Source organism: Siniperca chuatsi, linkage group LG7, assembly GCF_020085105.1.
Source record: "Siniperca chuatsi isolate FFG_IHB_CAS linkage group LG7, ASM2008510v1, whole genome shotgun sequence".
In the NCBI taxonomy this organism is placed as follows: Eukaryota; Metazoa; Chordata; class Actinopteri; order Centrarchiformes; family Sinipercidae; genus Siniperca; species Siniperca chuatsi.
Window position 1 is genome coordinate 8,752,630 of NC_058048.1, and position 26,528 is coordinate 8,779,157.

The window sequence follows — 26,528 nt, forward strand, 5'->3', positions numbered from 1 at the left end:
AGCTGTCATCCTCTCATCCTCTTGGATGGATCTCCCAGTAATGAGACACATCACCAGACAGCAGTTTGCTGCCTGTGTTAATTATAGTTTGAGTATTTTTTCTTTTTGGAGTTGCCAGGATCAGGCACAGCACGTCAGATGGGGAAATCTATGTGAATTTGTTGACAGTGGGCAGTAATGTCTACAGTGTGAAAGAATTTACAGTATTACCAAGTTAAAAGCAGAAGAAATATTATCCAAAGTCTCTGCTCTCAGAAGAAATATTTCAGCAGTATCTTAAAATTCAGGACAGGCAGCAAACTCCACATGAGCAGAATAAAAAGAAGACGTGTGGGCGAGGAAAGATGAGAGAACGGAATAAAGAGAGGAAATATCAGTGAAGGGAGACTGGTGAGATCGACAATGTCTCACAATGTCTGCACTGTGGCAAAACAATAGTGGTATCACTTTATGTATTTACTTTATCACTAATTAATCTCACAATGATACATTCACTCATTGTCATTTAGTCCCTTATTCATATTCCTGATATCTAATTACTGTAAATAAGTATTCCCATTTGCCACTCTCTCTCTCACTCATCAGTTTTCTCTCCTCCTGCCTCTCTCTCCCCCTCCCCATCTGGCACTTCAACCATCCAGGCTGCCTGCCAGCATCAGAGCAGTGTTAAAGTGAATCCAATATGCTTGGCCAGGGTGTACGCTGTTCTAGGTAGTGTGTTCCTGTGGGAGACAAAAGAAGCTAATTGATTCAACTCTCGGCTCCCTGAGATGGGCCAAATCAGCTCTATTAGTACAGTCATGGTCGGAGTGAAGAGAGATCTGAGAGGCCAGACAATGTAAATGAAAGGAGAAGAGATTCAGAACAGAGATGGTCTGATGCTGGTAGACCAGACAAGATAACTGTGTGCTGTTGGTCAACAGTGTATTACTAGAGAAACTGCAACTAACATAAAACATCAGCAGCAGTTTAAGGCATGACCACCTGATGGTTGGCACTTGACCAACATTGGTGAGGTATTCATCAGCATCTCAAGAGTTTTCTTTTTTTGATGAGAGACAAACTACATTAAGCTGGCTGGCCAACAAGATGTCAGCATGACTATAAAATACCAGCAGAGACCATTATATGACATGAGAGCCATCTCCTCCATAGCTCTCTTCTTCACAGGATAAGAGACTGCTGCTGTAGCCTTCATGACGCACTCACACAAAATGCAACAGATTATTGTCTGGTCGCACAGTTACTCCTCATAGCTTTGCTACTTGGAGGGAGACATTTGGAAACTGTATCCATACAAAACAGACTTCACCATCTAGCTGTCTATGCAGGTGTGTACTTGCCACTTCTCCAGTATCACATATATTAAAGTTTGCAAATGAGTGTAGTCCACCTTGCTGAGCACCGGCGGTTTGTTTCACACAGGACATTTGGACATTTAAAGCCCAATATCCGAGATGCGCAACAGCCAGAACTCTCACAGAGCCAGACAACAGAGCCTGGTGAACCACCTCGGGCACTGACAGGCAATCAACATTGCCCCCAAAGAATCCAGAAAGACTCCAAACTGCGCCATACCACGTCACTACACATAAATTGTATCGTTATCAAAATCCTGATATAAAAAGAACAAAAAAAAAACAAAGAAATTAATGAAACAGCAGATCCTTGCCTTGAAATCCGAAGAGGAAAGCAACGCCGGGGATCCAAACGCTGTATATCCAGAAGTAACGCATGACGTCCTTTAAGCAGGTCCAGCAGCTCAACGCTTCTCCAGACGAAACTTGGTCTCCTGACGAGGGTCGGGGTCCACGGGTAATATCTTGACCTCGAAGGTAAAGAGCTATCCTCGGGGAAATAATGCCTCAAAGTGCAGGAGCTCAGCAGCAGCCGACGCGAACCGCACAAGTGCTGGAGAACCGAACACTGGATCTCACTCACCCTGTCGAGCTGCTGCTGTTTGGCGTGCGGTTATAGCTTGGCCTGCACTGCCATCTAACGTTTCTAGAGAAAAGGAGAATTTGCACCAGAGGCAGAACTCCAGCTGCCCTCATTATTAGCTGAACGCAATGAGCCACTACGCACATTATAGCAGTCTGTTGTCTCAGTGGGGTTTTGAAGAGCGTACGTGTCTTGACTAAATCAAGGTTAATTGAGGTTGCCATGGAGATAGCTTTCAAAGAGCCTATTCTGACTAATATTATTAATCTGTTACATAAAGTTGATAACAACAGTCTCCCTCTGTCCCCGTAAGTCTAATATATCACCATTAATTAAACAAAATAATGTGTTCATTGTCTTATTATTTCATTTGATAACCAGGCTATTCCATTATTAGGTCATTTGTTTAGAATAAGGACAACAATATGCTGTCCATATCATGACATAACATGCCATATGGATTGCATAATTCATACCATTAATCATTTACATTTGCATACATAATTTATACTTGTTTCAAAACTGTTTGTAAATTAAAGCATTTGCTTTAGTTTATTCTGAATATATTGGTAATATTTTGCATTGCAGAGTTAAACATTTCGAAAATATAATCAAATTTTCATTATGACTACCAAATGATTTGTAACCCATAAATAATTGAAGTGGGCCCCTGTTGTTAAGCACTGTTTACCATTGTGTGAGACAGTTTGGGGCGCTGTCTGGCCAGTTTTCCACCAAACCAGCCTCCTCTGCTTCTTGCTGATGATCTCGTGGGCTCCACTGCATTACAGATGGCGTCATGGTTACAGTCAGCAGCAACCTGGAAAGTGTAAATAGCATCTCTGCCATTGTCAGAGCATCCATGCAGGAAATATCTCATCACCACCAGGTTGACAGGCATTGTGTGGTTCATTTGATACCTTGCATTCAGGATAATGGGTCCTGGCACACACTTGACCTGGATCAAAAGACTTCTTGTCTTGTAGCTAGGTGGTCATTCACCCAAAGCTTTGGAGCCTCGTTGTCTATGTTATTTCATGCCATCAAACATTCACATTATAATGCATATTGTCAAATGTCAGGCTGAAAATGTTAGGGTACAATCCGTCAAGACCATACAGCAGTCGTGCTGATGATAAGTCAGTGTAAGGTTTTTTTAATGACATAAGTTAGTACAGACTGATAAATGCAGAGGTTTGCATAGTGCGTATGCTCCCAAAATGTTAATGATAAATTCCAATTAATTTTTGCTGCAAGCTAGTCAGCCAGATGGAACTGTCCTTGCGTTTACCAAGTAGAAACACTTGACTTGTGTAATCATCTCCCGCGTGATATCAATCAAGATTTTGAGGCATATTTTCTGCCAATTCCACCATGAGGGACAGACAGTTGTTTAAATATGTGGAGGCAGCAGCAATAAAGAAAAGTAACACAGTAATAGAAGGCTAAATCGAACATTAGTCTCAGTAATGAGATATGGTTTCCACATGTGATTTCACATTTGGGCTTTTGGAGAGCTAATAAAGCTGCTCTGCATAAAGCCTCCAGAATATCAGCAAAGCTGTACTTCAACCAATTCATTTTCTGCGATCTTCATTTGCCAGATATTATCCACGCTGCTGAGGGGCCCTCAAGCAAAACACTGACTCTCTACCAGCAACAAGGGAGCTTTTGTGTAATTATGATCTCTGACATTTCCAACATGTTACTATCTTTCTGAGCCATAAAGTATGGTAGTCAGCAGGGGCTGAAATATTTTTTCTACAGGCATCTGGATCAGAGTCCTTATTGTGGACACAGTGATGGACACTGCTGAGGATAGACTAGATCATAGACTGTGCAGGGGGATGACATGTGCATAATCATACAGCCATGCCATTTAGTAAATACCACTGTCTCTGTGGAGTCTAGGGACACCTGCCGATGTATCTTGGTTTGATCATGCAGCAGAAAACAGTTTTTTTTCAGGCTCAAATTCACGGAAGCCCTTACATATTGTATGACTTTCAGCTCCTGAGCACTCCTGACCACTTGTCTGGCCAAGAGACATGGACCCACGTGGGCTGCATTTCCAGTCTGTTTGGATGTGATGCAAGATTTCCCTGCAGGATAACTGTCCTCACTTTCAATTACAAGGTAAGGACATGAAGATGGATGGTTTTGGTGTTTCACAACTCTGGCTGGAGAATGCATTGTGGTTTGGAGATGGCAGAACACAGTGGTGAAATGTATTTTCCAAGTGACAAATATTTAATAATTCAGAGAGCATGAGGGAATGGCACAGCATTTCTCCAAGAACACAGTGTACAGTAGTGCTGAACATTTACCATCAGTCAGTTTGTAAATGTTGAAGAACTGTAGGTCGAGTCATGAATTATTCAGCATAGATAAAGGCTGTGTCACAATGCAGAGAGAAAGCACATGTAACCAGCTTTAATAACAGCACAGAGGGTGGGAGAGTCCAAGTGTCTTCTTTATTAAATGTTATTTTTCAGCAATTGCATAAAAAATATTTTCATCTAACCTCTTTGTACCCAGTCTCAGCATGGCAACTGTGCTAAAGAGGCCATCATTTATGACAAAGACAGTCAAAATACTGCTTTACTCTCTCTGTAGTTAGGATGGTCAAAAAGGGACAAATATATGCTCATAACAAAAAGGAGGAAATAAAGCAGGTGACAATAAAGGGTGACAGTAGAGCACTCAAGGGGAAAAGAAACAAAGCAGTTTGAATTGAATTAAATCAATAAATATGTGAAAGTCCCAGAAGCCAGTGATGTGAGGGTCTGTTAAGTCTTGTTTCATGTTTGAGTCAAAACTGCAACAACCACAGATCAGATGGATGATATCTAAAGATCTTCTTTAGCATACAAACTGCATGTGTACTGCATACATTATTCATGACACTACCACTATTCTCTAGTTTTTCTGTGTGTGTCTGTATGTGTATGTGCATGTTATCTTTACAAATGTACCTAAAAAGCAATAGAGCAAAAGTGTCTGTCTTGTCTCAAAGCAGGGCTTGCGTAACAAACTATAATACCATTTCACCCAGAGTGGGTCCTAACTCTCGCTTTTAACATGCCTCCTTTATCCACTGTTAACAATAAATATAAATTCACTGTGACCGCGTGGTAACCTCAAGAAATTGCCGAATAGAATTCATTTCCTGGTGTGAAATTGTTTTTTACAAACCTATTAATGATTAAGAAAAGTGGTTATCACGCAGTTTACATGGTGAATTTACCAGTCCATTCAATTTCACGCTTGCTTACAAATCAAAGCATTTTGAGAAATTTACTTAGTGTAGGTGAAATTACCTTATTTCATTCTGTCACCAGGGTAAAAAGGATAAAAAGTCCAATGTTTTGCAGAAGCATTTTGTATCAGTCCAAATAAAGGAAATCATCATTTTTGGTATGCTCCGCTGAGGTGAACTCCATTGAGATGTGTTTATTCAGGATGATGAAGCAGGTCTGTGAAGCCAAGCAGAGCATTGAAATCCAGAGATGCTGAACTGTACTGAACTACAATAATGGATTTATGTCGCTGCTCATTCAGCACCACAGTCCTTGTCTAGTGAATAGAGAGCAACTACTGTGTATACTGCTGTGTGAACTACATTCCCCGTACTGTAATATGTCTGGTGAAATGCCTCAGGGAGTGAAAGTCTCCAGCCTCCAGTTCAGCACCACGGACAGAGACAGAGCAGCGGCAGAGCACAGAGCTCCGCTCACTGCTGTAAAGACTCACTATTAGCAATGAATATATACGTACTGATATATTCACTCATACTGATACACAGTATGTTTTAATAAACCTCCAACACAATGAAATGTGATCTACAAGAGCTACAGGGTCTTGGGCAACACAAATTAAAGTCTTTTGGTTTTTCTCTCCCCTGTTTTGCTATCTTCTTTAGTCCTTACACCAGGTTTTCTCATACTCTTTAAAGAGTCCCCCTGAATATCTTGCGGAATTAGATCATCTAATAGTGTTACCCCCCAAAATAGGAAGGGAGAGTCCCAAGTTGAACCAAGCAGACCATAGAGAGACTTCTTCAACACGGCTGAACACTTCAGTAGGTATGTTATTCCAAACTCATGTTGCGTGGCTAAGCATTGCTCACTTAGAGAACAAAATGTGCTGATAAAACCATCTGATTCATAAATCTCCTGCAATAAAGTGACAGTGTGGATGCATTATTCGGCAGAGGTGTTTTTTATAACCTGCAGAGAATTGCATCGCCTCCTTTCTCAGACCAGGTGAGTGTTATGTGTATGAAATTCACACCTTTTGCGCCAAAATGGCCAAAAATATGTACTTGTTACAGGTACTGTCTGGCACCACGTAAACAGCTTATATGCTCTCTCTGGAAACAGGAGAAATAAATGAGACAAGGCAAACTCTGCGTCCGGTTTTCATCTCGCTCAGCAGAAAGAGGAAAACCGCGAAGCGGACAAAACTGACGTAAAGCCCCGTGGAGCACAATAAGCGCCACACTACCCCCTTCTGGCGAACTCCACAATTACTCCTGACCTCTATTTACATATTTTAGTGCATGGATGGTGGAACCAGGTTAATTACCCCTGAATAAATATTCAAAAACCTTCATTATAACATTACAGAAACTACCACAAATGTGATAACACTTTAGTGGGCATCACATACTGATAACCACATCTGATTCCTAAGTGTCAGGAGAGAAATTTGCATTATTGCATTATCTAGATTAGATACATTATTCGGCAGAACTGATTTTGTAGCTGCTGAGAAATGCATCCCCTGTTGTTTCAGCCAGGAAGGTTGTTACACGTATGAAATGCACACCATTAAGCTACAGTAGACCGGTCACAGCTGTTTACAACAAAAAAAAGTTTTAAAAACCCATTATACACTACATGCTCAGCACCAAACAACACAACTCAAAATGAATGAGAATGTTTCATAACTGCTGGATGTGTAAATAAGCAATTGTTTGCTAACAAGTTCACTATTCTGATTCTGATATATCAACTTAAAAAGTGATCACACATCAGTGTTGTGCCTCCAAGTGGCAAAAAAAAAAAAAATCAATAAACAATAACTAAAGTTTAGAACATAAAGTCTGAAGTTCTGGAAATTCCAGAGGACTGCATAAATGTAGAAAGTTTGGTCTCCACTCCTCTCCTTTTATTTGTGAGTGATGAGATGAAAGTATTCTTCTGGTTAGTCCAACAACAGGTGGAGCAGATGACCTGCATCATGTCAACTTCTAGCCAAATTCTGCTGGTTAATAACCAAAGCCCTTCTTGCATATTTATTACAGTCTGGCTTCGACCACTTCCTTCTTTTTTTTTCAAGGACAACAGCCAATTTATTGCCCAGTCTGCTGGGCAGGTGATTGGCTGTCAACTACTCTTCAAAAGATTGCCTCACAGTGTCAAAAGGAAGGAAAGCCGAGGTAGAACTGTTACCGACCCTCTCACTCAAGCAACCAAAACCTCCCTCGGGATGTGTAATCACTGCATTAATGTCATGGCGATGCCTGTGCCATCTGCCTTCTCACTTCACTTCTGCCTCTGGCTCTCTGTTTTCCTTGTCTCTGTGTGTTCAGTGTTTATTCATCAGGCTCGCTGGTTCCATAGAGCTTCTCACCTAACTACTCATTATGTGATTGACTGTGTCACCTGCCACCTGCCAGCACAGCTGTTCTGTATTTGTTTATCAATGCTCTCAGTACATGGAGAGTTTTTTGTCTGAGATGCTGGAGTTGTTCATGCTGTCAAGTCTGTTGTTCCCTGCCCAGTTGTTTTTTGCATATGTAGTTCTCTTAACTGCCCTGGACTATATTTATAAAGCATCTCAGATTCACTTCAAGGAATCATGCGGAAAGATTCAGTGGGAGCTATTATGAATCTTCCAACATTAACTAAGGAAGAAAACTTGAGAAGGAGAACTATATATATATATATATATATATATTAGCAACTTCTCTGTTATTTATTGTAGTTTGAAGTACATTTTTGGGAAATTTATTATCAAAGTGAGGAATTTTGTTCAAGTTTTAAGGACAACTGAATACTGAATCCAAACAAGAACAGGTTGACAATAAGTGTAAGAACAATGAAGAGAAGATTAACGAGAGGTAAGGGGAAAAGAAGCAAACTCCCCTTTGCAGAGTTTCTGTATTCAGATGAAGACCGAGAGGGTTTGAGCTTTCAGGAAGGACCAAAACGACAAGATTTGAGCTGCCTGGAAGGAGGTGATTGAAAAAATCAGAGCTGCCTTCTTGCCAGATGAGAACAGCTGGAGAGAAATCAAGGCACATTGGGACAGCTAATGGAGCTGTAGTGAGAGGAGAGAATAGCTACTGAGCTGAAAGAAATACAAGAAAGGTGTCGGAGCAGATGAGGCAGCTAAAAGAAGTGAACAGGAAAGACAAATAGCTGATCACCAGCCTCAAGAATGAACTGATGGCTCACACAAAAGTGCATTTGCTGACTTTGGTCCAAAGCAATGAAAGACAATGGCAATGAATGAAACAGTGTGAGTGAGAGAGTTGAGAGTGGTGGGTAGTGTACTGTGGGTTTTTAGAGCTTTTTCACTGAAAACAGCTGCCTGCTGCGACCGGAAATGGTATGAGAATGAACCAAACTGTGAAGTTGCAGGCCAGGCAGCTAAACAATAAGCTGAAACTCTTTATAAAGCTCAGACTCAGGTGTTAGTTCTCTGTAGGTTCATCACTACGAGCGACACCTTTCACATTGTCACATTGTTTTCAAACTGTCATTTGATACATTGTAAGAATATACAAGAATATCAATTGTACCAGCTTTAAGAAGAAACTGGCAGAGAAAATTGGAGAGAAAAAAGACTTTGGTCAAAAGGCTACACAAGACTCCTGTTCAAAATATTCAGCTTCCTGTATATTACCTCTGCTGATCATTTTGCTTTGGAATAAATGCTCATTGGACGCAAACATGTTGTTCCTGTCACCCTCTTGTTGACAATCAAAAAAAAGGCAAAGTACCAGAAAAATAAAAAATGGAATATTGAATATTATTGTTGCGTCAGTCAGACTTTCAGTTATACAATTATTCCATAATCTGTCGATCAGTCTTGTATTCCTTATTCACCTCCCCCTCTATTCCATGTACTAGACTGACAAAGCACTATATCCAACAGCAAACAGCTGTCTTATCTTACTTCCACTTGTGTAAAGCTTGATATTATCTGATGTCCACCACTCCTGTTACTTTCCTTATTTCTCTGGACAAATTAGTAAAAGACAAGGTGACAAAGGGAGGTTGAAAGAGGAGACAAACATAGACAGGAAAAGGTAGAAATAGACTGGGAATAGACACAGAGCGAGAAGCTGATCAGTCCTTGCCAGCAGCGAGGAAACTGATTACGTGACAGGTGGCAAGGCCTTGACACAAGGCTTAAATTTGATTTGATTGTATTATCCTCTCTTCCCTGCAATAAAATCATCCTTTTCTCTTTCCTCTCAGTGTAATAGGCGGCCTTTGCAGGGAGGTAACATGTAGTGAAAGAAAAGACTGAGGTTGCACCACTTCAACATTTATAGATAAATGGGATAAGATGGAGGCAGTAATGATCCCGCACCTCACTTCAGTTGTCTCCCCAAATGTATTTCTTTACTGTACCGAGAGGGGATGTTTTCTCACTCACTCCAAAGAGATGTAAAAAGTGAAAAATATCACCCTAATAACTCGTACGTTGTTTATGTAGAGCGCAGTTTGAGGTTTGACAGTGTATTTTTCTTAATCCTGTGGATGCCCACTGATGCCAGAAGGTCAAAATTGAGATATTTGTCATTACTAACAGGGTGTTTTAAACAAGCCCAAGTTTAACCCAATAACCTAAATAATCTATTTGGTAAAATAGGTAAAAGCTGAACCACAAATTTAATCTTGGTTCATTATATTAAAGAACACTCACACTGTATCTCATCTTCTTGGTGTGTTTTTCATTGGCTACAAAACAGCAATGTCACACCAAAGGTTTGAAAGTAATCACTTGGCCAGGATTACAGAACAATTTTCTTGAGAGAGTCATGCCATTTCATGTCTCATCTAATCTCTCACCTTACCATTTGATGAGAACAGTTATATGCATATGAAATATGGTTCTCTGCGCACCTTCCAGCAGTATGCAGCTGAATCAGGTGCTTCTTAGTTCGAAGACAGCAAACTTCCAAGGGAACAAAAGTGACTGGAGCACACTGATGGATTTGCAGCCTTTCATTGTAACAGACAAACGTTTCAACACGACTGTGTCTTCATCAGAGACAAAATAGACATAGACATAAGGCAAACATTTCAAATCTATCAGTGTGCTGCAGTACCTTTTTTTCCCCCTTGGAAGTTATATGCATGCATTTTAGCTTCCAGAAGTTCAAGAAAAGTTCATTTTCTGAACTGGAAGTTCTGTCTGTTCTCCAGCTCCAGATTCATGAAATGATACAGATAAACTCTGGAAATACCGGCTCCTTTCACGACCAGAGTGGAGCTGATATTTTGTGTTAAATGAGACTTCAGTTTTCACTTTCACACACACACACACACACACACACACACACACACACACACACACACACACACACACACACACACACACACACAATGCCTCCATCCTTAGTGCTGTCAATTTTTGATATGGTGCCTCAAGCTGAATGAAGTAGAAGCAAAGTGCAGCACATCCTGAGAATTAGTGTGTTTGAATTTCTGTGTGTGTATGGGCATATAAAGAGCTGTTTGTGTATGCCTATTTTGTGTCTCATCCCACTCACTGCAAACACATTTGCTTCCCTTTCCCCATACACAGTACATTCTGGTGTTTCAGGGGGATGGCAGGCTGTTTCTCACTGATGGTCTCTAGGCAAACATCAGAGAAACTGTAGATCAGCTTGAAGAGTTTCTTGTAACTGGATGTGAGACAGAATATATTGTAGCTCCCACATACAGAGTTACAAAAGTCCATACATTGAACTGAGTAGGAGTCAAAGACAAAGTTGGTGAATGGTCACCACATTCATGATTTTTAAATTATTTTAAAGTGGTAAAAAATGGCAAGTCTCATAAAGGGACAGAGGGATTGAAACAGTTAATGACTTGATGATAGGAAACATATTCATGGACAGATCTGAAAAACAAATTTGGTCTGACCATCGAAGAAAGTATATGCAAGTCAGAAGTCTAATACACATTTTTAATAATACACCACTGGAATAGAAATTTGAGGAAAACTGGTATTACTCTGAGATGGACAATTTGTTGGAATTTAACAAAAGATAAATGACAGTAAATAAAAATGTACTAGCTTACAAACTAATTCAATGTTAAATAATGTATATCATTTATTTTACCAGAGATCAAGTTCACAAATATGCCAGTAGTATATCAGGGAATTATTTAAATGGAATTACCGATTCATTCATCCATCTGGGAATGTCATAAAATCCAGAAGACTTGGTTTGAAGTTGAACACTGGTTGTGAAACTTATTTTGTATATTTCATGATATTACACAATACAGTGATGTATCTGGGAAGTTGTATTATTCTTTTTTCAATCAATTTTATTTTCATATCAACTGTATATGAGAAACTTGTACTTAAGCATTGGAAATCTCTGTACCCTCTGATACTGCAACAATGGAAAAAGGAAATCTATTGTTATTTAAATATGGAAAGAAAAAAAGCTATAGGGGAGAATAAAGTAAGCCATTTTGAAACTGCATGGGGAGGAGTATTACAGTCTACGAGTACATAAAATCTCAGACTTTCAATGGATAGACTGAATTTCTAGGCGTAGGATAGGATGATAATGTCAGACTTCACATAGAATAATACTGAGGCCAGTATCTTTGAGTTTTTAAGTTTCAGTTAGTTGATGATCAAAAATAAACGATGAACCTTTCTGCCATGACCATGTTGTTTCAGTATTTTACTTCAACATTTAAAGCAAATTTGTTCCTTTACCAATGTTCTTGTCCTGCCCATTAGATGCCCTTGAGAAGTCAGCTAACCGAAAGTAACTCCAGCAGAGAATTAAATGTCAGAGCTTTTAAATCTATTTCCTTTTAAGTCCTCTCCTGTTACTGTTGCTTTTTGGTTCTTTCCTCATTACATTACACAGTAAATTTAATACAAATTGCAATATATCTACTGTATGTTTTATCTTATTAGTTTCTTAAGGAAACAACAAAGTAATTTTTTACTGAATGTTGTACTGTATATATTTCCAAGATCTAAAAAACATAAAGTTTAGAGCTACTTTTTATCCATTCCCACTAAACTAAGTTTAGAGCAGTGATTTAAAAGAAGTCACTGATTCAGCAGCAGGGAGATCCAGAGCAAAAGCCCGGTCACCTTTAGTCCTGAACCAGGACTCAGGAACTAACTGGTAACCGACAGGAATCACACCGGAAGCGGTAAGCGGAAAGGCGGCGGGCTTGCTGTTCTGGTGGTAGACCGGGTCATCCACCAATTGGCAGGTCGGCAGTTCGATCCCGGCTTCCCCAAGCCCACATGCCAAAGTGTCCTTGGGCAAGACACTGAACCCCAAATTGCTCCTGAGAGCTGTTCCCTCGGTGTGAGTGTGTGTGACTGATTAGTTTGTTTCATCTGCCATCAGTGTGTTCATGTGATATGTAGTGTAAAGCGCTTTGAGTAGTTGGAAAGACTAGAAAGGTGCTATACGAGTATACAGTCCATTTACCATTGACATTTAGTAATCAAGTACGTGTCCCTGTTCAGCCAATACATCTATGATAATCCAGAATGATACATATGTCTGATTCCAGTGAATCTACACTGTTGAACTGATTATAGTGATAACTTCCATTTAGCCAAAAAAGACACTTTATACCTTTTTTAATTTAAATCCTTCCAAGTCTTCACTACATATATGAGTCTGGACTGATGTGGATGGAAACTGCAACTTGACTGGTTGGCGGAGGCAAACAGCTGCGGGGCGGTGACTCAAGTTCTTTCACTTGACACAGCGTTCTGTAAAATGTCAAATCAAAGTCGCATTCATGAACTTTAAATTATTTATGAGTTATTAAGTATCTCTTTATTCACATTGGAGCAGTTATTTCATTTGATTCTGAACTGTGAAGCACTTTGTTTCAATACGAGCTCTATTAATTCATCGTTGATCATCAGTGGTGGAAAGTAACTTAGTACTTAAGTACAGTTTTGAGGTACTTGTACTTTACCTGAGTATTTCCAATTTCCGCTACTTTATACCTCTACTCCACTACATTTATCTGACAGCTGTAGGTTTAAATCAACTAATGAATGATGATGTATTATTATAGATCATAACTACCCATCAGTATAGGGGTGGGCGATATGGCCAAAATCTTCAATCATGGTATCTAATTATGTATCACGGTAACGGTATATATCACGATACAGTAATTGTTCTGTAAAGTCAATTAAGAAATTGTTTAAAATAACTGTACCTGATGTGTAGAACTGATGTGTACTGATAAATGAGTTTAATACAGCACAAACCTGTTAGCAGAGAAGATTCTTGGCACAGCACATGCAGATACAAAAACTTCAGGTCACAAAGGAAACCACCACAAAACAACTATGGGTAACCATAAGTCACTGTCAAAGGGTGTCTAAGGGTGTTTTGTTTATATTTTTTATGTTCTGCGACTCAATAGGCTATAAATCACAATTCACATCGAGGTCTCTGTATGTTTCTATAAAGCCTCTCACCTGTACCCGCTCACTGCCAGGATCTGCCTCGCCTCGAGTCCCGCATCAGACAGTGTCTGTATAGCGGTGGCTCTCGGGAAATTTTGCTCAGATATGTGATGCTGCCGGGCAGAGGGTTAAACTGCCTCAATATTATATTCAGCTCGGCCTTCTTAACGGGCTGGATGTCGATGGTTATGCTGTTTAGACTTATACAGGTCTGAAAGCAGTTCAAAGCCCATGTTGTTCGCCTTACAATGTTGCTCTTCTCTAATTTGTCGAGGTCGAGGTCATACGCGCACACACCTGCATGTTTGTGCTGAAGTATCCAGGCTTCTTTCCTTCCCTTCGTCCTCTTCTGACGACCATTCAGAATTTGAATCAAATGTTATTTTTGCAAATATTTCCATCTCTGAGGTGCAAAGTGGAGTGATACATGTATAGTTAAAAGTCCCAGTGCTGTTGTACTGTACATCAGCCAAATTACTCAGTCAGAACTAACTTTTCTATAAGCGATAGCTCCCGCAGTGGAAGCTCTCTATCGGTGGACCCATTTCTACCGTCACACGTTATGTAAGCTGCCGTCACATCGCCCAACCCTCTATCAGTACATAAAGTCATTACAATGAGCTCCACCTTCACCAGCTGCAACATTAAAGTGATGAACACATGAATGCATCAATAATTATAATCCAGTAATATATGTTATTCTGCATGATGAGTACTTTTACTTTTGGTACTTTAAGTACTTTAAGTATTTTGAATGCAGGACTTTTATTTGCAACAAGATTATTTCTACGCTGTGGTGTTAGTACTTTGACTGAAGTAAAAGATCTGAGTGCTTCTTCCATCGCTGTTAATCCTTCCTTCCTTCTGACGTTTAGTGATGATGACTGAGACATCGCAGCTGATGATGGTTTACATGAGTTAATGATACGGTTCTAGAAACAACCACAGTTGTTCTGTTGGAGAACCTCACTGAAGCGACTCAATGGGTCCAACTGCTCTTCGTTCTTCTGTGCTGTTGTCTGTTTAGGTGCTTTTCCAGCCGCCTGTTTTTATGCACATTTTCAATTTGCACATAAAAAATAACCTGAGAGGAAACAACAAAAATACAAAACATCTCGAAATACTGCAAAAAAGGTTTTTAAGCTGAGGTGGAAAAGTTGGTTTATCAATAAAAGCTAAATGTGACAAAGTGCAGCAGAAACGGACTGAGTGAATAAATGCTGACGTACACATCAGATGTGTTTGGAGCGATGAGGAGGCTGTAACCTTCCTCACATTAACACATGAAACTAACAGAAATGTCATGTTTCCATCAAGTTTCCCGCATGGTTTTCCATCGTCTGAGCTTTGACTGGAGCTCTTTTAATGACGTCATCTCGCTGTGTCCTCTTCTTCTGCGATGCTTTAATGGCAGCGGCTGGAGAATTAGCTCCACCAGCTGTTTACCTCCATCAGCCAATGAGCTCATGTTCACACAGCAGCAGTGGATGGAGACAAGCATGAAAATAGAAATTCAGTTAAAATTTGTGCTGCATTTGGATGGAAAACTGAATATTGACAGGTGAGAGGTGAAGCAGGTACAAGTATTGATATGCAAACAGTGATGAAACGATGATTGATATTTATAAAACAGAATCAGACGAACACACGGTTTAATAAATCTGATGAAAAGAATCTGTCAAAATATTCCTGCCTTTTAGTCTGACCCTTGAACTCATCATCTGTTCATCTTCTCTGTCTGCAGTGTCCAATAAATGGATCCATGAACGAGGACAGGAGTTCACGGAGTTCACAGCCTCACGGAGACCGACTAACCAGACTCTCCTCCTTCATCTCAGATGTCCTCCTCCTCATCCTCAGCCGTCAGTGCCCCTTCATGCTGCTGAGTCTGTGGCTGCACATGTATCACACTATCATTTCAGACACTTTACTTTGCCTTTTTAAGCAGCATATAATATAATAGCATTTATAAACACATTACAATGTAGTTTTAAGAAGATAAGATTTCAAATTTTTCCTCTTATGAAACATCCCTAACTGGTTCTATTTATTATCAAATACACTTCATTAATAACAGAATAAATCAATGTAAATTACACAATAAATATAATACATACATATATTTAATTCTTCATATAAAATGTGAAATATTTATTAATGTAAATAATTACAACTGTGTTAAACTGTTTATACACCGATGAGTTAGTTATAAAAGTACATTGATATATCTGCTGAAAACTACATTGTAATGTACTATGATATTATCTGCTGCTTTAAATGCTAAATACGGCCAGTTAAAGTACAATGTTAGTTGGATGATTAATGGATTATCTGCACAGTTTTTAGGGTCTTTTTAAGGGTTAAAAACTCCTTTAAATTGACCAAATGACATGAAAGCCTTTTAATTTATACCGTGGTAATGTTCACCTGTAATGTTATTTTTGTACGTTTATTTGCCCTTTAATCCATTAAGAAAATCCCTTAATATGTCAGAATACATTGATTTATCCCTTAGGTTGCACATGTTTAACAATAATTGAACGATTAATGTTCTTATAAAGTACAAATTTAATACCCAAATTCCATGAATTTGCCTCAGTACTGAATAAAAAAATCCATAAAACTATTACACTGACAAATGTCAATTTCTAATTTCAACCAAAATCACAAACACCTTAAACTGATTGTGAATAGATTTAAAATCTACTTAATTTGCACTTGGGGTATTTTTAAAGGGTTTAATTTTTCAGAAAACACGTCCGCCTAATACACAGCACAACTTTATTTCATGAAATGTATGAGCTGTACTCCTGTTAATGTGTGACAGAAATGATTGAAAAAATGCTGTGGAAGATGTAAAATATGTGTTTCTAATCAGAATAAAGTATAAAGCTGTGCTGCAACAGAAGAAAACTCTCCACTGACTGATGTTTGTTCAGAGGAGCCCAAACACTGTGATAACAGCGACGTTACAGCTCTGGTACTGTTATTTTCTTTTTAACTTAATTTAACTGCCCCCCAAAGGCACTGAGCACTAAGCATCTCATCTCGCAGTAAATAACAGTAAATTCAGCCGGCAGAGGAAACCACAACTCTCTCTGCAGAAAGTCGCCACTGATGATACGCTTTAATTTAGAGGCAGACAGACCATCAAATATTTATGTAAAGGAGGTGTTACGGCTGTATGTCAGTTTCAATATTTTTATTGATATGCACTATGATAACTATACTATATAACTTTCATTAAAACCCCTGAAGTAGTCCCTGCTCCTCTTCAGACAGAGTGACTCATTTCTTGCCTCTCCAGCTTGATTCCCAGCAACTTGGCTTTAAACTTTCCGTGAGATGACAATACTTTTGTTTGGTCACGTTGTCTTGTGTAGCTGTGATAAATACTTGTGTGTGCAGTAACTCCATATGTTTTGGGTCACTTCTTTGCTGCTGAGGTGTAAGTTGGAAACATTTGTTTGTGGTCGCTGACTCCAGTGTGATCACTGTATGTTGCAGTCCACGTTTTGGTGTGGTCACTTGTGTGTTACTGCTGTTGTGTCATTCATTGTAGCAATTTAGTTGTGTTATCTTGTTTTTTTGTTTGGGATGTAGTCACTCCACCGATTATTATTATTATTATTATTATTATTATTATTATTATTATTATTATTATTATTATTATTATTATTATTATTATTATTATATAGCACTTTTCAAGCTTAAGCAAACAAAAAATTAGGAATATATGTGTCAAGCAGCACTGAGCCTGTACATAAACAGATGGAAGTGCAAATTAAAAGAAATCAGTTCATGTATGAATAAGGAAAATGTGGATAAAGGAAATAATATAAGGCAGGTGAAATTTAAGTAGAGGAAATAACCACATATTGGATATAAGCAAATAAAATGCAAATATATGAGATGATCTCATATAAAGCAGATAGAATACCAATAAAAGAACAAACTCTTGAATATAAAACAGATACAAGTGCAAAATTTATGGAAGTGCATGCAATACTAAAATGATGATACTAAAACAGGCACAATTAATATATGTAATAACAAGAGAGTTAAAATATAACACCCTAAAGTAATGATATAAAGAGGAAATATGAAAGTGATAAATGGATAAATGGAAATGGACAACGAAGCGAGATTAATAGGTTAGCGAGGTACGTTGAGCCTAAAGCCAGAGATTTCAGTGTCACGAAGGTGGCTCTCTTTTAACCTTGCTAGATCTAGACTGGAGTGATATCCGTCACCAAGACAAGAGCCTACCCAGTGGAGTGTACACCATCTACCCCGCTGGAGAAAGGTCTGCTGTCCAGGTACACTTCACCCTCTCTGGGACGCAGGTTCCCATTTGTGCTGGAATCAGACTACAAGGTATTTCTTCCTGAGTCAGATTAGGTGATCACACTGCAGAGTCACAAATTCTTGCCGTGACTACCTTTGAACCCCAACCAATCACAGCCTCTCTGAGAGAGGAGGCGTCAGGGACTGACTGTTCCCCCTGACAGCACCAACATCAGTCCGCACTCTGTGCTCCTATTGGTCAATGTCACCAAACATTCACACGTCACACAGGGGATAAATCTGTCCTGCTCGATGTTCATTTCATCCATGACGCCCCTTGTGTGTCGGCTCGGACCAATATCGGGTTGATATCATGTCGTCTGATCCTGACATCACATGATAAAGGAGATTAGACGTCACCATGACAGTTCAGTTTTATTTATATTCGTACCAGAAGTGATCTCACTGCACTTCTCACAGTGAAATCTCTGATGGGAACACCAGCCTGGTACATGTGCAGGCAGTCGCACCAGCAGGAGAGGTAGTGAATGTATGAATTTAGTTTTAGCCTGTAAGTTTGAGTTTTGAGTTTAATTGCTCTTGTATAGCTTCTATTTTATTCTGTTCTTAGTTTTTATTTTATAAACTTAGAATGTATCTGTTTTATTTGAAGTTTCCATATTTATCTGTACTTATATCTGTCTCTGTGCTGCTGTAGCAGCCGAATTTCCCCTCTGGGGGATCAATAAATGATTATCTGATCTTAACACACCTTGTACTTTCGCAGGAGTTGGCTCTGGGTGATTCTAGCTAAGGCCTCTGAGAGTTGCATAAAATATCTACATAAAATCTAATAAAATAATACATTAAATAATGCACAGGCTCATAAGTATTAACCTGATGTACAATAGTCATTTACTGATGAATGTGTTTGTGTGTAGGTGTACTGCGACATGGAGTCAGAAGGAGCACAGTGGACGGTGAGTATTTAACTGAAGTGATTTTCTATATGAACACTTCCTGTTGGACTTTCACAATAAACAATAACCCAGTTTGTACATGTGTATATATAGCGCGTGCGTGTGTGTGTGTAGGCTCAGATCTTGACAACATCCACTACCTGACACGCAACCAAAAATATGAGCTGCTGGTCGACATGGAGGACTTTGAGGGGAAAAAAGTGTTTGCTCGGTACTATTCATTCGCAGTTGATTCAGAACATGAAGGATATCTGCTGAATGTATTTGGATTCATCAATGGGGGGGCGGGTGAGTAAGAGTCTGTGTTTCAACTGTTCAATTATTTATTTACTTACTGAAATGGCAGTTGAGTTCAGTGAGACATCATTGCCACTAGAGTGTTCACCTGTTTGCTCAGATAAGATTAATTACTCAGGAATACACACTATGTACACACCCATGGTCTCGGTGCACGATGCTGCCAAGGCAGTCTTTGTGTGGACGGTTTAAATGACGACGACCTCTGGTGTCTGTGGATGAGTTATGTGTCAGTGAGGTAAAACAGTGATGGAGCAGCTGGAGACTTCAGGTGTCTGGACTGTAACGGGGATCACCTGTCTGTCTGACAGAAGACTGCTGCTGTTTAAGGTTGAGCTGATGTTTATAGTTCATGCAAATTAACTGTGGTTCTGTGTGTGTTTCTGTAGGAGACTCCTTGCGTTCTCACGACGGACAGAAGTTCTCCACTTTCGACAAAGACCAGGACTCCTGGTCTGGCAACTGTGCCAGATTATACCTGGGGGCGTTCTGGTACAATGCTTGTCACCATGCAAACCCCAACGGGGTTTATCATTGGGGGGCTGACAAGACTCTCTTTGCTGTTGGAGTGGAGTGTTTTTTTTGGAAAGGTAATGATTACTCCCTGAAGACCATCAGCATGAAGATCCGTCGAGTGCAGTAAATCTCCAGGACCAACATACAATATCTGCTGATCTCTTGTGATTTCTTTCTCTTTCTCTCATTAAGCATGTAATCTCACTGTGGGCTGTATTTTCCTGAAACTGGGCACAAGCACAATCCGCCAGCACAAGAAAACCAACTAATGTTTGTAATTTTTGTTACCATCTGTGGCTCAAAGCAGTCGCCTCTCGCTGCAGCGTGGAAGAAACGCTGAACAGATTAGTCAGAGGAATCAGCAGGTGGAGTCAGGCGGAGCTTCAGTAACGACCAATCACATGAGCTCCTCTCATCTTTAAAAGCAGCAGACAAATGAAATATTAATTGCACCACCTGGTCAGCCTCAGCTGCACCACCTGCCTGTGCGCGCAGGTTTGTCTAGAGCAGAGAAATAACCAAACACAAAACGCCACCAGCTGACTTCAGGTTTGTGCCAGCAGGAAAGTAGGGCCCATAATCTTTAAATGGAAACACATATTTAGAGTCTGATAGTGTGTAAATCGCTGCATTACTTGCCAACACAATTTTAAAGAGGAAAAGTATCAGGAAATCTTTGCAGTTTTGTAGTTCAGTTACAGCCAGTTGACAAAAAAGTGAAGGTAGACGGACATCAGCAGCTGAAGTAAATATGTCCATCTAAAATAAAAGTCAGAGTTTGATTGTGTGTGTGAGCAGCTGCTGGCTGTAAAGTCTTCAGTCAGCTATCGGTGCAGAGAAATGATTCTCTGCTGGTTAAGATGTTGCCTCCAGTCTGCTGGCTGCAACTAAACACACACTCAGCTTTATAGTCAAACTAACTAGTTTCAACATAACGATTGGTGGAGGTTTGAATCTTTATCTGATGCACAGTGACAATAAATGAGAAGCTGAGCAGAAAACTGATGTGATGTCTTCACTTTGTCTCCTGTGAGTTTCTTATGATGGAAGATGGACCTGAAATCAGTTCCAACACTCAGGTGTCATGTATTGTATCAGCTGAACAAACAGCAACAGGTACAGCAGGAAATCCTAATCCTTTGTGGGGTAAAAAGTTTAAAAGCATTAGCAATACATTAGAAGCTGATTCATCTGCATGAAACTGTATTAAAAAGCTGTCAAAAGGCTGTTAGGTGTGATTTTGGTCAAACTGTATAACAAGGATGAAACATCTGATCTGACTCTTTTATTCATTTATTGATCCAGCCCTTCTTTTACAATAATGATAATAATGAGTATTCTTTTAAAAAAATCACCAAGTGAAACATTTAGAGATAAACAAATTGCTTTTATTATTACCTTGTTCCTCACACACACTCTGATGCCTGTACAAATATGCAAATACACAGAGGGACCAATCCATTCTCACATAAGATAAGCCACACCTCAACTTCTTTGAAACTCCATTAATGTACAGTATCTTGTATAAATACACTTAAAGGTACACTGTAGCTACAAGTGACAGTTAGCTAACATTAGCCACCATAAGCTACCAGAACGAGTAAGCAGGAAAACTGCTGTGTGTTTTGAACGGTGCGTTTAATTGCCTATGAATTCAACTTTTCATTTATAAGAGGAACAATGTGTTACATAACTTACACAATCTCGCTTTCAGTCACGTGTTTGTATTTTCAAAAATCTTTTCCCACCTAACCCGCCGTTAGCCTGCCAGCTACAGTTGTTCGTCAGGTAGCCCTGTGAGTAGCTACTCGGGCTCCTACAACCAAATATTTTACAAAGATGTGTGGATGAATTTTACTGTGACACCATTTTGCCACATTCATGTCACATCGGAGTTAATTACGAGATTTCCGACTTGTTAACAGTCCAAGTCATGATTACAACCCAGACTTTTCGGATAGCTCCGGTTTACCCGACTTGGTACTTAATAATAAGGAAGTGCCTGAAAACCAAGCAAACATGGACTCCTCCCATCAGCCAAACGCCATTGTTCAAATAAACCCAGATTTAACTGGTGTTATTATCAGTGCACAGTATTTTTAACCCTCAGTCTTTCCATCTCTTCCATTCGTCCCATATGACATGTGAATCTGACCGCTGGACGACTCACCAGGAACTGGTAGATAGATTCATAAAGCCTTATTGGGATAAGCACAATGTTTTCGCTCCAGTTGAGTGTCACAGACACGCCAGGCTCCACCTCATCTCAGCCACGCCGCTCCTCTTCACCTGAATACTAATCACCTGCACCTGTGACTCAGCACACACCTGGTTGCAATTAGCCACTCCTCTCCACTATAAATCTCCACTCTTCACCTCAGTCAGTGTCCGGTCTCGTTCGCTAGAAGGACAGAGCTACGCCTCCTACCTTCAGTTAACCTCAGACTCTACTACGACGCTACTTCTTGTTCTCAGCCATCCAGCGCTACGAACCTCCAACTCGACTCCTGTTTCCTATGGGTAGCAGTTCTCACCCGGCTCCGGAGTGTCTTCTGTCTACAGTGTGTGTGGCTCCCGTTCCCGTCGCCTCGTGTTCAGCTATCCAGCTCCTGCACTTCACTCCCATCAGTGATCCAAGGGACGGTATCTTCTCTACTCCTATAGACTCTCTATTTATCTCTGTAATCAATAAACCCTCGAAATCTCCTTACCTGTGTCTCTGGGTTGGTCTGTTCCGTAACATTGAGACATTTTAAACAATGTGAAACTGACCTCTGCATCCTGTTTGTGTCACTGGATTACTGTGATACTGAAGAAAACTTAAAAACATGATGATTCTCAGGCAAGTTCTGCAGGAGGATCCAAAGTGCTTAAAACATTTCATGACAGAGGCCTATAAAATCAGGCAATTAAAAGAACACAGCAATAAAATGAAATAAAATAAACCCCAACAATAAAGATAAATGCTTATAATAAAAGAGATGAGAGATGTTGGCCATAAAACGGAGTGCTGGAATTAACAAAAGCTTTTTTGAAGAGATGCAGTTTTTTTTGCTAACTTCATCTTACTCTTGATCAAAGTTTAAATTGTTTGTCTGAGCGATTCTCCTCCTCTTAACCCTGAACCTGTCCATCACTGTGCTGAATCTGTTTTCATCACTTAATTTTTTCTCTTCTTTCTCTTTCCCATTCTCCATTGATTATTTCCCAGATGGACTGCTGTGACCTCTGATTCAGGGGTTAACAACATCTATACAACTTCTGCAACTCTTTCAGACCAGAAAACAAACAGCTGCTTCTTTCCTCGCTTCTTTTGTTCCTTTTTGTCCTCATCTATGTCATTGTATATTGTATACAAGGTATGTGCTTATATTTATATTCATCATATAAAATCAAATTCCTTTGCTATTTGCTTTGATGAATTCACTGAATTAGATAAAACTACTCTTTCTGTCTTTTCTTTCCTTACCTCCTTCTTTCCTTCAAATTTGGTCGATTTGATTCAAAAAGCTATGAGCATGGCCTGAGAATCCAAACATTTCAATGTATTATCATGCATAACATAACTAAAAATAATAAGATGTAGGACTATACAGTAGGAGTGCAGTGAGAACCCAAGTGTAATTGGAGGCAGGAGACTGTTGAGGAGTGTTATCATCACCAGTCGTCACCTTGGAGAGTAGTGGTTGCCATGGTGTCCTGACAATGATTGTACCAGAAGTCTGTAGGGGAGTGTTTTGGGCATAGAAGAATGCCAGCCAAACAGGTGTCGAATGGGGTCACTCACTCATCCAGCAACAGTCTTGGTACCCCATTGCTAATATATTTCTTCAGGTTAAATATGGTGAATTGACTCCTCTCTTTTGATCGAATGTGGTGGTGTCATACACATGTGTTGGATACTACTGTAAATATATGTGATACCACATATTTGGGCATTGTTGTCAATATCGCTAGTGATTTTAATGCATTTTCTGCAAAGTTGTTCATTTATTTAGGCTACTTTTGTGTACAGGTGAAAAGAAGTTGTTTTTTTTCCCGGTACTGCATAGCTTCACAACACATTTAGTATGACTAGACCACTGTTTTGTGGTTTCAGCAGAGGCAAAGAAAGAAAAAAAGAGAATGAGGCAGTGAGCCAGTTCCACAGCTCGGGGCTATAATGGGATGGCTGCTCTATAGGCAACAGTCGAGAGGAGAGAACATTTTGGAAAGGGCCGTGTAATGGATGTCCAAAGTGATTTCTCATAACAGCATTGTGCATTCAGCCTGCAAACCAGAGGCTTGATTGGCCATATTCAGCTCCATAGATGGCCACCTGTCCCGCCCTGCTGGGAAATGGGTTTCTGCCTTTTTTTGTTTTTTCTCTTTCATTCTCTTTCATTTGTTCCCCATCTCACTGGTCAGTGTGTTCACTTTAGCTTCAGGTAGTGAATCGCAGAATAATGAGTAAGAGGACTATCACAGAGATGAATATGCACTTACATATGCTGGTTTTACTTCTCAAATGCATAATCTCAAGAGTCCATTGCTACTTTTTAGGCTGTTTGAATGATTGTTGTGATAAGTAAAAAAAAACAACTGTATAAATTACATTGATTTGCATACTTTCTCTTTATGGGCTTGGATGTAAGTGTGCCATTATTATCTTTGTGTATGAAAGGTGCAACTTTAGTATCAAAATAAATGAGCAAGAGATGGAGACAAAGAGAAAGAGATACAGTCTGAAGCTTTCTATACTGTAAAAGATTTGCTCCTGGTCACCATTGAGCGCATGGTAGCATTTCGACAGTTCAATAAAGTTAAAAGCTTTCTGCTGCAGTTAGCCTTGGCAGGAGGTAAAAATATATTGTCTAGACTGGCATGGTGCACTGTAAAGACATATATAAGAGCAACAGAAGACCAAACAAAAAATTGCAGTATTTAGGTAGCACTTTTCAAAATAAAAAAGAATTGCAAGACACTGAAATTAAACAAGCAGTGAAGAAAAACTTATTGGAGATGTCAGTGTATTGACTAGGAGCTTCATTGGGTTACAGCTTTCATTGCAAAGACTGAGCTCTTGACTTCAGGTACAGCTAAGGGGAAGTCAGTGGGGGAATGATAAAATTACTTTTCAACGTCCACAAAACACTGTCCTTTCTTGTGCCCAACCCGCCATGGCAGTGTACAATATTTTGTGGATTCGGAATTGTTTATAGTGTTTGCTTATATGTTTATGTTTTATTCACTTTTATTATTCATTATTAATTGTGGTATCACGTTTGCTTTAGAGAAAATGCTTCTGACAATGTGTTCTCTGTCAGACTCTCTGTCAGACAGCAACCCAGCAGCAAACAAGTGGCCACTCACATGATGTGTAATGTAGCACTATATACTGTATGTATTAAACAAGAAGGGTGAGGAGTGTAATAATATTAAATGATGAATGGAACACACATATGGTGCAAGGAAGAAGAAGAATAAAGGAGCTATTGGAAGAAAGGTTCCTTTGGTTCATCATAATTGAGATCTCAGATAATTAACCCCAATGCTACTTGCTACTATGCTTGCTTCAACACAGACACTCACACACGCACACACACACCAAGCTAGTGGCCGCATGTTCAAATAATGAGCACAATCCTCAGGAGTGCTGGTCCATTGCCCTTTTTGCCACTGCCTTTCCAAAGGTCACTCCTATTGATTTTAAAAGCCGAACTGAGTTAGACGAAGAATATAGGAATACTGATGGAAATTCAGATTAGAAATGAAACCGCCACCTTTAAGATTGCATTAAGACAAGTGTTATTCAAATTAATTTAAATAAGTCCATTAACACTCAATCCATTACCTTTGGATACATTTACCTTTTATAATAAATGGTTCACAATTTACTTGAACTCTTATGATGGGATTTGAGACTGAATTGAAGAACAAATTTCTGCAAGTCCTGGCTGCGATGAGTGTATAAACACTGTCCTCTGGTGGTTCATTTAAGAACTGCAGTTCCTCCTGATTCCAATCCAGATACTTCAAATTACAGGAAATGGTGAGCTGGTTAAAATTATCATGGCCATGTATAAATCTGCCAAATACACCATGAACCCACCAACAGAGCTATGCCTTGCCCACTCAAACACACAAACACACACACACACACACACTCCTAAATACAACCTAAAACAAGCCAAATAATTAGGAGCTTTAACTCAGTGCAAGAGATGATGCCCATGTTAACCCCAAATTCATAAATTATATATGTATCAGGGTAATATGGCATAATATACTTGGTAAATAGGCAGTAATGAACAGAAATGATTCAAATTTATGCACATTAACATGGACTCATTTGTTCTGAACATAATCAACAACACTGTGAGAGCCGGAAGCACCGCACAGAGCAGGTGTATAAAACATAAGCATTAAACAGAAAAAATTGAACTTTATACCTAAAGTATCTCTTCATGTATCTGGTTTGACTCTGTATCTTTACTTGGGAGAGGTTTCATTTTTGCAGTATTACACAATTTGCCTTGGGATAGAAACCAAAAACGCATGAAAAAGGTAGCACAGTTGCATATTCTTCATATTGTTATTCTGTACCGCTCCCTTTTTTATTGTTGTCTTAACAGCCTGCAGCAGCACCAAAGGCTCGATGAAAGAGTTTCATAGAAAGCTTGCTGAGCAAAGCCTGAAATGCGTTATTCATATTAAAGCAGCAGCTCCTCCTGAAGTCGATACCTCCTGTACATGAGACATTTTATGCATAATCTGAACATATTATACTTACATGCAGTT

General features: G+C 39.5%; 2 protein-coding genes across 2 annotated transcripts in view; one reads left to right on the forward strand and one right to left on the reverse strand.

The window, feature by feature from the left end:
* The window catches only part of LOC122878537 (limbic system associated membrane protein), a 455,066-nt gene extending 453,066 nt beyond the window's left edge, over positions 1–2,000 (reverse strand). The window contains exon 1 of the mRNA XM_044201386.1: positions 1,673–2,000. Within this exon, the coding sequence (XP_044057321.1) occupies positions 1,673–1,736 (64 nt within the window). The 5' untranslated portion in view covers positions 1,737–2,000. The remainder of the gene's footprint in view (positions 1–1,672) is intronic.
* LOC122879080 (microfibril-associated glycoprotein 4-like) lies at positions 1,735–19,875 on the forward strand. Its single transcript, XM_044202783.1, has 6 exons — positions 1,735–1,815; positions 15,413–15,530; positions 17,896–17,987; positions 18,897–18,939; positions 19,008–19,223; positions 19,622–19,875. Exons 1-6 carry the CDS (start codon positions 1,735–1,737, stop codon positions 19,873–19,875), a joined length of 804 nt encoding a protein of 267 aa, XP_044058718.1.
* Positions 19,876–26,528: the final 6,653 nt, after the last annotated feature.